At 42.4% G+C, this 13,913-nt stretch overlaps 1 protein-coding gene across 3 annotated transcripts in view; it reads right to left on the bottom strand.

Moving 5' to 3' along the window:
- Positions 1-2,716: 2,716 nt before the first annotated feature.
- The window catches only part of FBXL19 (F-box and leucine rich repeat protein 19), a 388,122-nt gene continuing 376,925 nt past the window's right edge, over positions 2,717-13,913 (bottom strand). For all 3 annotated transcript variants that reach the window (XM_069244160.1, XM_069244159.1, XM_069244161.1), the window contains one exon: positions 2,717-12,104. In XM_069244160.1, coding sequence (XP_069100261.1) covers positions 11,908-12,104 — 197 coding nt within the window. In that variant the 3' untranslated portion in view covers positions 2,717-11,907. The remainder of the gene's footprint in view (positions 12,105-13,913) is intronic.

Raw genomic sequence — 13,913 nt, 5'->3', positions numbered from 1 at the left:
TCCACTAAACTGTTGTTTAAGAAAGGAACCCCAAAAAGGTGTGGTATAAAAGGCTCCCATGGCTTTTGCAGTATCTGAATCCTTTCTGAGTCTCTCAATAGTAGTGTCTACTTCTGATCCGAAGAGATGCTTTTTATTGAATGGCATGTTAAGCACTGCCTGCTGTATTTCAGGTTTAAAACCAGAGGACCTTAGCCATGCATGTCATCAGATTGTAACACTGAAATTATTACTTCGAGCTGCAGTGTCAGCTGCATCTAGGGCATATCTAATCTGGTTATTTGTAATAGCCTGTCCCTCTTCTACAATTCGATGTGCTCTCTTTTGATGTTTCTTGGGTAAATACTGCAAGAATTCTTGCATTTCATCCCAATGTGACCTGTCCTATCTTGCCAACATGACCTGGGAATTGGCATTACGCCATTGGTTTGCTACTTGTGTTGCTACCCTTTTCCCCGCAGCATCGAATTTTCTACTTTCTTTGTCAGGGGGTGGGGTATAACCTGAAGACGGACTATTAGCCCGTTTGCTAGCTGCACTGACCACAATAGAATCTGGTGGCAGTTGTGTAATGTAGACTGGGTCTGTTGGTGCAGGCTTATATTTCTTGTTAATTCTTGGGGGTTAGAACCCTAGCTTTGACTAGTTCTTTGAATAGGTCGTCTAAGCATACCAGGAAGCATTGGTAAGCACTGGTAGTGTTTATTCGTACAGGATAGTGTGTTAAAAAGGAAATCCTCTTCCAAAGGTTCTGCATGCCTTTGGACCCCAAGGTATGTAGCTGCCCTAGATATAACTTGGGTGTAAACTGTACTATCCGCTAGTGGTGATGGTTTAGTAGGGTAAAGTTCAGGATCACTGGACGGTATAGGGTCCGAATTGTACATGTCCCATGGGTCCACTGTGTCTCCCTGCGAATAGGTATGGGAGTGTGATGGTGACGGTAGTGGTGGTGGGGTAGTAGGTGGTGGTGAGAAAGAAAGCTGTGGCAAATGTGGTGGAGAAAGCTGGAGAGGTGATGGCTTCTCCTTTTGCTCAAATTTGTTGCTGGTGGTGGAGCAGTACACAAGAGTCTCTTGAAATGCTAGCTTTCTTTTAGTCTGTGGAGATGGAGGGGGTGAAGCAATAATTTTCCCAGTCTCTTTGAGGATGTGTATTCTTCTCTTCTTACTGTCCATAACCTCCAAAATTCGATGAACATCAGATTCCTCTATTTGATGTTCAGAGGATTTTTTTGTGCCCTTAGAGGATTGTTAAATAGATGTTTTGGGCATATGTTTCAAACGGTCGAAAGTCCTGTCTCTTCTGTATAGAAGGATGTTTTCGTCTCAGAAGCGGTTCCGAGCTGTTTCAGTCCTGAATATATTAGCCGAGGTTTTGTCTCCGAAGCCGGACACAGTAATTTCGGATCCGAAGATTGTAGGCGTCAGCTCGGATCAGAGATTGAGCTTCTTATTTTCTTGCTCGACTCCGGCATCGAAACAGGCGTGGCCTGTTGATGGGGTGTCTTGGCCTTTTTCAGCACCGAACCCCAAGGCCAGACGGCGATTACTTTCTTTAGGTTATCACCATGGCTTGCCAGCAGTGATGCACCCAAGGCCTTGCTCGATTTTTTTTAAGTGGGTGTAGGGGCAGGTGTACTCACATGCTGTGCCGCTGTGATCGGCTGGCTGTCGTCTTCCGATCCTTGTTCGGAGTCTAAATCTTGGATCGAAACAGCCGTCTACGCCTGCTCCTCCTCCTTCAAAGTGTCGCTGGACTCTGTATATTTCGACGCCATCTCGAGTCTTCTTGCCCTTCGATCACGCAGTGTCTTTTTTGATCAAAATGAACGGCAAGCTTCACAATCTTCCTCACGATGTTCAGGAGAAAGGCAAAGATTACATACCAAGTGCTGGTCAGTATAAGGGAATTTAGCGTGGCATTGAGAATAGAATCGGAATGGAGTTCGATCGATCAGGCTATGGTATGGTAGGCCTGAACAGGCCCAAGAAGGGTGCAAGCGTCCAAAAGGGCATTTTCCTGATCCCGATGGTACTATCGGATCGATTGCAGATGTAAACGCGTTTGAAAACAATGCTGACGGTATAAGAAAGCAAATATAAAGATTCTGAATCGAAAGTCTCTGAGCAAGAGAGAACACGTCCAAACTTGACAGCAGAAAGAAAGCAATCTAACTAAGGAGTCTATGCCCATATCACCCAGAGGAGGAGTCACTCAATCAATCATGTGACTCGAAAAAAAGACGTCTTCGAAGAAAAACAACTTGTAACACCCCGAGCCCAACACTAGATGGCAGGATATGCACAGCATGTGTATCTGCAGGTACACATGAAATCGAACATACTGTTACAAATTCACTTCATATATATTAACAGCGCATCAACAAATATAAGAGTACTACAATTTAGAGAAACATACAAGCTTTAGAGGTCAACACAAAACTAAAATGAACTTCAGCAATAAAAACAGAGGAACTTTTTTACTGCATTTGTAAGCTTTTTGATACAGACAGCAGATACACAAACGTATACTGAACCCAGAAGTGAAAGGAATAGGAGTACTGTGTCAACAAAAACGGAGTTGTGAAGTTTGATATTTTGTTGAGTAAGCCGAACCGTTTGAGATAAAGCCTTTTTGCTCCATGTTGCCAGTCAGTCGGATGGCCCTCTACCCTCTACTCCCCGACAACCAAAAAACACCAAGAGACAAGAGGTTAGAAAACAAAAGTTTATATAAAATAACTCAGAACTAAAAACCATCGGAACAAAAAAGTAAACAATGATAAAACCGTGAGATTGAATGTAAGTCAGTGCCATAAGACCAGAAATAAAAACCGGACATTATACAATAAAACCCCTGAAACACTAATCGATCCTGATTCACCTTGCTGAGCAGACTCATGGCAGTCAGCCAATCGCAAGTTAACTTATTTCCACCTTATCAATACCTCCCACACCATGTTCTGCTTTTTGAACCATTCAAAAAAGTAGTCCCCAACCCCAAATGTATACCACAAAAAAACAAAAAACCCACAGGAAAAACTTCACCCAGTTTTCTTTGGTCCAGTTGGTGTTTCCGTCCTCCCTCTATTGATTTTATTGTAGCCTTATGATCAAGTGTAAAACAACCCTGTTAGATCCGAAAAGCCGCAGGAAGCTTCAGTCGGCCTTATACCTGAGGTATTTTCTTAAACAAAAAGTAATCTGCTAAAGCAGTATGAGGTGCAATTCCTCCTCTACCATTCTTTTCTACTGTCTAGTCTACAGATACTCTTGTGGGGCATCCCAGCATTTACCAGGAGACTTATAAAGTACTAAGGCTGACAGCCTTCTCATTTATCACTACATGCTTGCATTAGATTTGTATACACGCTCTATCAGAAGAAAAGAAACTGATGTGGACTAATGTGCCCTTCAGAATGGACTCTCTGTAGACACATAGGGATTACCTGAAATTATCTTTCATATATTCTGGATTGGATCTAATTGGACTTATGTTTGAACTTGATTCAAGCATCACATGGAATGGACTGGGGATGTAAATACTGGGAGACAGTTCAGAACAGTGTTTTGGAGTCATCTCTAACAGACAACCACTGGCTACATTTCAGTGTCTTCTTGAACAGGCTCTAGGTGAGGCATACGGAAAGACAAGGTCCTGAAATGAATTTTGTGTTCTCCTGGAATGTAATAGGTACAGAACTATTTGGAAAACCTTAACTGGATTTCCACACCTTCTGAAATTAACTCAAAGAATCGCAGAAGGGAATCTGTGCATACTGGAATGGATTGAGTGTTGTACAATATAAACAGAACATATATTGCACACAGCACAACAGCCATGGTCACGGTAGAGGAGAGAGGTCAACTGGGATGCTGCGTTGCTTACCACTTGTGTTTTAACTGTTTCAGAGAGCAAATGGACTGCTTCTTGATCCTACATACGGTGCTCCAACTCTACAAACCAACGGCTCAACAAGCTAATCTTTTTATTGACACAGTCAATGGCATCAGCTTCTATTTCATAGCCTCTAAACCTACAACCCCAGCACAAAGGGCATGACGGTGGAATATATCACCCTGCCATGCTCAAGACTATTTAATGCAAACTTGGGAGTTAATTCAAATGTGCACAGTTCAGTCTACAGATGGGAACCAAGATCAAGACTCTGATTAACTTGAACAGCTTTCCAAAGGGCTTATACAAGACTATTGGACAATTTCAGCTTTTCTGGAAGCAATCCCGACAGTATGATATTTGCATTTTAAAATATCAACTGGCGATCTGCCCCCCTCAAAGAGCAGCAGACATTTCAGGAAGAGCAAATGTTATACATGTATTTTGTGTCAGGTTTCCGAAGGAGAGAATTTTAATGAATAAAATATTGCAATGGTCACAGAACCTCACAATGTGTTTAGAAAGGAGAGTGTAAGCACTAGTGGGTCCTAATTCTCACTTTTCCGTACATCTCTATCACTCAAATAGTCTAAACCCGTACCTTCACACGGCATCACAGATCGATTGGCAAAAATCTAAGAAATATTGGCGTATGCTCTGTACATTTAGAGGTAGCAAATTAGCTTTCATATTAGCTTAGTGGTGAATAGCTTCATGACCTTCAGTTAAGGAAAGTAGCTACAATAGCTCTTTCAGCAAAATGGAATGTGAGCAAATCTTTCATTTACCCCAAATTTTAAAGAAGTCACAGTAGCTCCAGTTTGGAAGAATTTGTCTGCACAGCAGATATTCTATAGAGCATTTCAGACCACCTCTACATACAGAACTATTGCACGACCAGTCTTGTTTTAGTCATATTTGGGAAAGCTAGAGTCCATGCTTGTTCCTCTGTATAGAACTGCAAATTTCAAAATTCTCTCACTGGTCAATTCTGGGCCTAAAAGCATCTAAGTACTCACCTTGCCACTACTGCAAAGTTTCTGAAATCTTTCTTAACAGAGCAGCCTGGACTACATGCCCCAAATAACACCTGACAAATGATTCAATAAGCCATGACCATATGTACAAGCAACAAAATCATCAGCTACTCTAGCTAACTCGGTCTTTCCATCACTACAGCTGGATGGTACCATGAAATTAAACAATCTGCAGTCACTGTCAATTGTGCACTACTAAAGGTTTTATAACAAGCAATAAGAGGCTACAAGCAAGGCAAATTGCATCTCCTTTATAGGATCGAGAAAATTCCTTTTTTACACTGTTGTTAAGGGGACGTAACGTGTGGGTTAGGCTTTGCGCTCTTGGTAAACACCTCAGACTAAGTCCAGAATAAACAAACACATTCCTTAAGGTAACAGTCTCTAAGAAGAACCCCCACTAAGCTGGTGATGCTGGGATAAGAAATATTTAAGAGCACACATGAAGACAGAGGAAAAAGCATACACAGACCATTTTGCTAACTAGTTTGGGTCCATCAGCGTCTGCTATTGACATGGATGTAATTGGTCTGAAATCCCACTAATGCCAGTTGGAAAATGGAGTGCAAATCACCCTCAAAAAAAGAAGGGAGGCACAAGCTCCAACCACAAAAGACTGGGTGTTCAACGGCAAAAAAAGCCAATTTGTACTGTGGGTTTAGAATTATTTTGTGGTTTACAACATACAATACCAGAGGTCCGCATGTGAAGTGAGTAACATGAAAAAACAAAACATCAAAAAGCAGGGTGGGATGGGCCCATGGGTACCTGTTTAATATATTTGCGTCTCATGACAAGGGTAGTTTGTGTGCTTCACATCACCATCTAAGCACCTTCCCTGTTTTGCACGTAATGTTTGTAGTGAATTCTTAACTTCTCTCCCCCTTGCTCATCGTCAAATCTGGTATTGTTGCATTCAAGTATCTCATGGTGATGAGCAGGATTGGCAGAAGGCATTTGTTAACAGGCAGAATTGACAGGAAATTAAGATTTCTCGGAATGACCATGCATGGTCTGACAGCTACAGTCAGTATGTCGAGGAGAGGGCAGGAATTATGTGTCAAATGCATTGGCAAAACTGTTTTTTGGCATGGACCAGATCCCTAAAGGTGTCATAATGTTGAGAGAGCAGTGAAGAGGGGTGGCATCACCACCCGATTGCCATCACACAATATATATTGCACATTTATGGTGGTTGTCATGTGTAAGCAGGGGGAGGTGGCTGTGGCACTTTGGACATTCCAAACCTCTCCCTATAAAGTGGTAAATGCTCCACCTGCCCCTCAGTTTAAGGAGGCAATTAGTAATCCAGGGACTTTTGGCACTACACTCCCTCTACAGGAATGGGAATTAATTCAATGCTACCCACCATCAGACATGCAGTTTAATTTTTACCAAGGTCAGCACTCAATACCCATAAGGGATAGGAAAGACTCGAGGAGAAGTCCACGTAGACACCTGTAGATAACTGGGAATGGGGCGAGAGTGAGTAAGGAGCATTGACCCATCAAGGTGAGGAGCAGTGTGGAAGAGAAAGTATCAGTTTGGCAATTAAATATTTTTTGCCCAGTGCTGTAATCCATCAAAGTACTAGAGCAATGGCCAATATTCTTAAGAGAAGGTCAGCAACAGTCTCAAGGAGTGTCGAATAAAGGAGAGGGATGACCCCTGCACTCCCAGTTTCAGTGTGGAAAGCAAACAATACTGATTTAAGAAAAATAAATCATTAAGAAGATGAGACAACACCTGCATCAGTGGTGATGCTGTCAAATTTGTGAGCGGCAACTGAGTGCCTGGAACACTCAGGCTACAGTGGTTAAAGATCTCTCCAGAACCATAGGAGTGGGAGTGATGGAAGCATGGTGTTCAGTAAGTAAAGTCATGCCTAAGTAATAAACAGCTTGCAACCCCCAGCAACCATCAAAATGTGGTATGCAAACTGGAACCCCTTAGACAAAATGACCAGACTAGTTCTGCTACGCTAACATGGTACTCAGTCTCAAAAAATCCCACATCACCCACATTTGTTAAGTACACAAACACCTTATGTACCCATTCCACCAAACCAATCCCACTCTCCCCATTGCTACTGCACAACCAAAATCATCCTTAATCTTGCCCCTCGATTCCAACTTTCATGCCATTGTAAAGGAAATTATGAAGCCCACTCAAGAAAACCCAATGATATTGCTGGACAATAGAATAGGCCAGGGAAAAAACAAAAACAAAAAAAAAACACAGAAATAAGTTCACTTATATCCTGGACCCTCTTTACCACCACCCATCCTCCCAGAAATACCACCCAACCCCCAATTCACCAGGCCCTATACAGTAGTGAGCTTCCCCTTAGCTGCCATTTTGGTTTGAGAAACATGAACCGTTGCTAAGATGAGGCAAACAACGTATCACTGAATTGATGGCATGTGGTAGGCAACACAGATTGCTGGCCCCAAACTTGGTGTTCCATTGCTCCAATCCTGCGTGAATGTTTTATCCACTTTATGCTTTTATTCAGTTGTATGCACTTTCCAGTCCTCAATTGGTGATATTTGTGTCTGTATCAGTACCAGGGTAAATTTACAGAGAAGGTAACCCATTCCTCCCAGTGACAACGTCAAAATCCCTTCACTCTAGTTACTACGATGGAGACATTTTCTAACAAGTCAAGATTGAACCTGCTTAATTTGGTGACACTTGCAGGCACATGAATATCTGGTAGCCACATTCCAATAAAATGTGTCCTACGCTTTCCCTTAGCCCAATAATCCCACGCACACTGACACCCCTCTGCTACCATGCTGTACCTAAAGAGTCCCACTTTTATCATTTCACGTCTCTGGTGCCCACATCTGCTCTAGGATTACTATACTTAAAAACATTTCTGATCTAAGAGCTTTCTTAAAGGCCTCTGTGTTTTCAGGATCCCTCCCTTTGTAGACATTCTAGTTCATAAGCACTCTCTCCCAACTTTATTACTCAAAAACTACAAATTTTCAAAAGTGCCTTCCAGACTTCAGATCTCGCTTTGTAAACCAGTCTCCTGTTCACCCTTCGGAAATCCAAGACAGAGTGTCTTCCTTATGCAGTATCACGCTACTCCCTCTTGTCTATCTTTTTCCAAGGATCACCACTTACTTACCTGTTGACTGCCAAGGTATTTCCTCTCCTGTAGGCATTCCACAACAAGGTTCCACCTAGCTCCCCTTTCCAAAGATAATTCAAGGGACTGTTCAGCCTCAACACACACAGACATTAATAAGCCTCATCTCCCTACCCCATGAACCTGACCTACCTGCCTCACAGGTTGCCCAAGTTTCCATGTGCTCTCTCGCCCCAGTACCGAGTCTCAAAGAACTAAGAAAAACAGAAATGATGAAAATAAAAATAAAAGCCAGTCACAACCCAGGAGCATGAAATCGCTACCAAAATGTAAATGAAGACTACTTTCCTAGCCGTGTGCTGGGTATTTTGATGGTACTGCATCACACAGAGCCACAAAGTGTCTAACATCAAACCAGAAAGAAAAATCACCTGCTATTAACACTACAAAGATTCAGCCTTTCCACCCTTAATGAAAGCTCTGCCATCACATTCGAAACGTCAGCGAGGCTGTTGATATATCAAGGGGTTGGCAAATGCTGAAGTGCTCATTTTGTTATACTACTAACAAGTCTGTAAGAAAACACCGAACAAAAAAATGTTACGTGTAATTCACCCTCGCAAAAAACAGCTGATCCTTAATAGCAACAACTGAAAACAGAGCTTCGGTTTGTGGATTTTTTTCCACCATATGCGTTGTGAAAATTTATATATTTCAAATCTCATGATTATGTGGTTGATGTGGTTAGGCGCCTCAGCAATTGCAATGGGGCTGAGAAAGAAAACATTATAAAAATGGCTTTCTTAAATGAAAGATAAATTTAAACATTCTGAGTTGACACGAGACCGTTTTAACAGTTAACAGTGTTTTGAATGGAATGCAGGATTTATATTTTAATTCAGCTTTGTGATTCCACAGAATTAATAACTCTTCATATGGAAAATGATTCTTCCTAGTGCTTTAAGTCCTATTTCCCAAGTGACTGCTAAGTGCATGAGGACTGTCAAAGTGGCTTTTAACAAGAGCATAGCATTGGATTTTGCAGGAGTGCATAAGGATCTCTTACATCTGCTGGATCTGCACAGGCCCACTGCAATTCAAAAATATGCCTTCAAACTCAGTCAGAATTGGGTTCTCAAATGAAACCTTTAAAAATGTTTGCAGGCATACTCGAAAGGTAAAGTCTGCCCCAATTTATGAGCATTCCCTCCCAAACAACCATGTTTGATACAGAATTACAGGCTTGCATCAGAGTTTTGGCAATGGAAGAAAAACAGTCTTTGGGAAGCGCAGGATATGAAGTAGTGTCATGACTTCATCACTAAACTGCAAGTTTCAGAACCTCCGAGTCTACAGCAAACAAAATAGGTAAGCGGTACTTGCTACATGATGAAAATCTATGGCATTCACATTCGGAAGCAGTAATTAATGGGTCTTTCTCCAGTTTGATCCCAAAGGAATGACAATCGGCAACCTTATGAGAGGGGGACAGGAGGAGTTTGTCCATCAAAAACCTCCAATTAAGGCACTGCCAATCAAGTTTATTAAGGAGGCAACTCAGTGAGACCACGTAACAAGCCAAAGTCAACCTCCTTCCACAATGTGAAGCGAAGACTTGCAAGTAAGTGGTTTGTAAATGTAGTGACAACCTCAGCAAATTGCTATCTTAAGAGAGCGGGAGCCCAAAACTGTGGAACTGGTGTCGTGCACTGATGGCAGTCAAACAACTAGGTTTTAGGAAAGCTGCATGGGCGTCATGGGATGGTTGTGTATACAACAGTGTTAAACTCAAAGAGAACTCTTGCAAAGCTATAATGGTTGTCAAGGAAATGCAGGTACCTGGACTGTAGTCAGTAACTGAACACACTGAAGGCTGTAGAAAATGCAATGGTCATGTATATTAATTCACCTTTAACAAAGTGCTATGAAAACGCGTGTCTTCCTCCACACTGGATGGAGTTCTTGCACCCATTTGCTCTGGAAAAGAATTATTAAGTATTGTTTGGATATGGTTGGACCTACATCTGCCATCTGTGTGCAATGCTGAAAAGCTACCAGCTGGCATATTTGTAAATTTTGGCTTGCCAGAGTACTAGGCGAATTGAAGCATGCATTTAATGCTTGCGCTTGGATAGCTGCTGCGACCATGGCAGTTTGGGATTTTGTACAGTTCCTAATCAAAGAATGCTTTCACCCCTGCTGCGATCAGGAGAGACAGACCGAATAAACCGGTATTAAGTCAGAAAGAAGAAGAGCTGAAATACACAGTAGATGAACTAAGACATTAATGAGAATCTAATTGCCGCTCAGCTGAAACTAACCTTTCAAGAGAAAGGTTTCCAAGCCAAAAGTGGTTGTCTACTCAAGCATAGTTGCTAGCACTCATGCCCTTGGCATTTATTGTAGTTTGCACTGCAGCCAGATTACCCCCAAATCCCCTGTCTCGCTTAATTGCTTCTACCTGGTATGCTCGTTAGCAGGCATACTGACTACCAGCTCTATGACTAGACAGCTTTTTGACGTCTTGTCTGCTTCACAGTTTCTGGTAACATCACATTTGTCAGACACTCAAAAGAAGGAGCCTAGAAATCTGAACTGTGCGGTTTTACTGCAGCTTACCTTACCAATGTGATAGGTGCCTTTCAACAACATTGCTTATGAAAACCAGGAGCTATCTAAACAAGCCAGCAAAGTCACCTATCCCAAAATGCACATGGCCAAATATACAATACTCTCCTCTATATGTGGCAGTGGTGACCACATATTTTAACAATCAGTAGAACAGCCATTACTGGAAAACTGGCAGTCGGGTCTGTGTCAAGGCACAACCAACAAGCAGTAAAGCTTCTTTTCCTTGAAAACATGATTAAGGAACCAGGAGACTCCCAACTTACAAGGTGGCTTAAGCCACAAAAACCATTTGTACTCATTCACAAATGGACTCAGAAGCATAAACCATCATTTTAAGGGTGTTTACCACTATGCTTCTCTAGTACTTGGCCAACCTGTCTGCCCCAATTATCTCAGGGCCAAGAGTTACAGATGGTTGGAACTATGGTACATACCTCTGGCATGGACTCTATCCTACACAAAACGAGGGTTGGAGCATTGGACTGTGCTGGATTATTAACTGTTTTTCATCCCCAAAATTGGCCATCCGCCTACCCACAAGATAACATTAAAAATAAAAAAATAAAAATAAAAAAAAGATTTTGCTCAATTTGTTGATAAAGTTAATACAGAATTCTGCATACTCGTTTCCATCTGCTTGTGGATCAGTACACACAACTGGTTAGAAAAGCATAAAGCATCAGAATACCATCACGCAGGCATGGAGGTCGAGCTGACTGAAGCAACAGCAATTCCCCCGTGAGGAGACTAGAAGACCACAAAAAACCCATGTAGCAAAACACTTTCACAGTCTCTTTATCATCTTCCTGCTCTGTAGACTTGGTGTGACTCAGAGGAACATCCCTGTCGTGCTCAAGTCGACACTGGCTCCAACACTGGTCCAATGTGTAGGAGGCACTCCGCACTACAGAATACTTCCACTGTAGCTTTGATAAAACAACAAAAGAACTTAAAGGCAAGAGGCTGAAGGAGGTAATCAGCCTATGCAGTTCTCGAGCTAGCCATCCGTTGCTACATCTGTGGGGCAAGGCTGTCCCCCTCACCAGAGAACAGCATTCCAACAACCCTTTCTTCACGGTCTTAGGAACTTGAACACTCCACATTACCATGGGACAATGGAGGGGCAGATCTGTGGGCATAATCATCCAAGATTGTGGTGGTGCAACACGCTGCTCCCCACCGAGCCCCACTGGATACCTCTTAACAGACTTTCTGACCAAGAGTCTCTTGCTGTGCTCGTTAGCTGTCCTTGAGCAAAAGCTTCTCCTCGAGGCATTTAAAGGAAGGTCCAGTGCCAGCGGCTGCCGTTGCAGACTCATCAGCAAACCGCTGGCAGGCCTCAGGAGTGATCTGGCGACACGCACGGAGGTCGAGTCGAGTGAGGCTGGTGCACCGCTTGAAGAGCTGCAGGCATTGATCGGTCAGGCGGTTACATCCTGTAAAGAGTAAGAGAGAATTTAAGCTGTTAGCTTAACAACCAAACCTCCACCATAGAATCAAGCAAGGACCCTTCTTCTAAACAAGTTACCCACTGATTTTTGAAAGTCAACCCCACCAGCCCGACTTCATGCTTCCCACTGTTTTGGTGGACAGTAAAAGTCTAATTTCCCCAGTAAATTGGACTAAACTCCTTAGTAGAAACCCCTATACTATTAGTAATTAAGCTTTATCTGCTCCTATTAGACATAAACGGCACGAGACTAAGGCGAATCCTACAAGCAGTGAGGTCTATGAGCAAATATATAGCCACGCTTTTTCTATTTGTATATTGCTCTACCTGCACATGGTAATCACAACTGGTTCATGTGAGTCAACTTAAAGAATGGGCTGAAATAAGTGAGTAACTGTTTGTTTCATCTTCTTCTATACATTTGGGAAACAGGAGATTTATATAAAGGAAAATGAAGACGAAAAGATGAACCAGTGATTTAGCTGCGCTTTCACTTAACACAATTAATTTACTATAGGTGGCCATTGCAGGCCACCAGACAAAACCTCTTACTCTGTTTTTTATGCTGTGAATGCTGGCATGTCCTTCATGACTCATTTTTTTCCCTTATTACTTATGCTGCAAATATTTTAAATTCAAAGACAAAAGAAGAACTCATCACTGGCCAGTTTGTTCCAAGATTCCCAAAACGATCTTACATTCATATCTTCTCAAGTGTCTTTTCTTGACAATCTCACGACATCTTCCTCATAACCCCACTCTTCATTCTGAGATAGCACCATCAATGCAATTTCCCCAGAAGCTACCCTAACATTTGTTCCAAATATCTTCACCACTTCCTTTTTTGTGTAATGAGAAAACATTGTGATCATATTCTTTGCAACTGGTTCATCAACCATCCTAAATGAATAGTCTCATAGCAACACAGAAGAACTCCCGTTTGTCGCTAAGACTAACATCTCTCCTAGAGTTAACAGTTTAGTGACAGGCTTGACACAAGTGCTCAATTTTGTACACATTAACCAATAAATGTTGCTCTTATTGCAGAGAATCTTTTATCAGCAGCCATAAAAGACCTGCTTGAATCCTTTTCTCGCTAGCATCTGTGGTGGTTTTGCTCTGTCTTCAGGTCAAGCCCCTGCAGTGGTGGTGGGGTGCTATCGCCAAATTTGTTTTTCACATGGCTTAGTGCCGTTCCATGCTGGAGCTGCCCTGCCACTAGACAGTCACCACCTGCATGGTCACGTCAATTTCAGATGGTGCTGGTGTGCAGATCTCTAGGATGTAATCTTATTTGCATGGACTACAAAAGTCCATTCCACAGAACAGGAAGGCGAGTGGGTCGGTGGGAAATCTGTGGTTAGATACATTATTCACCAGTAAGAGCGTTTCCGAGGGTACATGACTTGTTCTTCTGATGGATAATTTTAACCGCAGATTCCTCACCTTGTGAACAGATACCAAGCAGTACCTCTCCAGGTGGTGGTGGGTCTGTCAAACCAGGAAATCCTGCAGGACAGATCAGGCAAAATGCCCTTTCCACAAGACCCGACATCCCAGGCAGTAGTGCTTTGGGAACATGTGAACTGAAACCAATGTGGCAGCCTTTGCTCTGGTAGTAGTAGTGAGTAAACTTTTTGCAGACTGTTTCCTGCCAACTCTGCTCCAGATTTTGTAACACAGGACAATCAATCTAGAGATGGTTTTCTTCTGCATAGCTTTTCTCTTCCTCTCCTCAGACAATCTCACAAACAACTCAGCATCCACCTGAATGTCCTCTGCACGATCAATGAAA

This window comes from Pleurodeles waltl, chromosome 7 (assembly GCF_031143425.1).
Source record: "Pleurodeles waltl isolate 20211129_DDA chromosome 7, aPleWal1.hap1.20221129, whole genome shotgun sequence".
NCBI lineage: Eukaryota > Metazoa > Chordata > Amphibia > Caudata > Salamandridae > Pleurodeles > Pleurodeles waltl.
The sequence above is the reverse complement of the archived record's forward strand: the minus strand, read 5'-3'. Positions and strand labels throughout refer to the sequence as shown.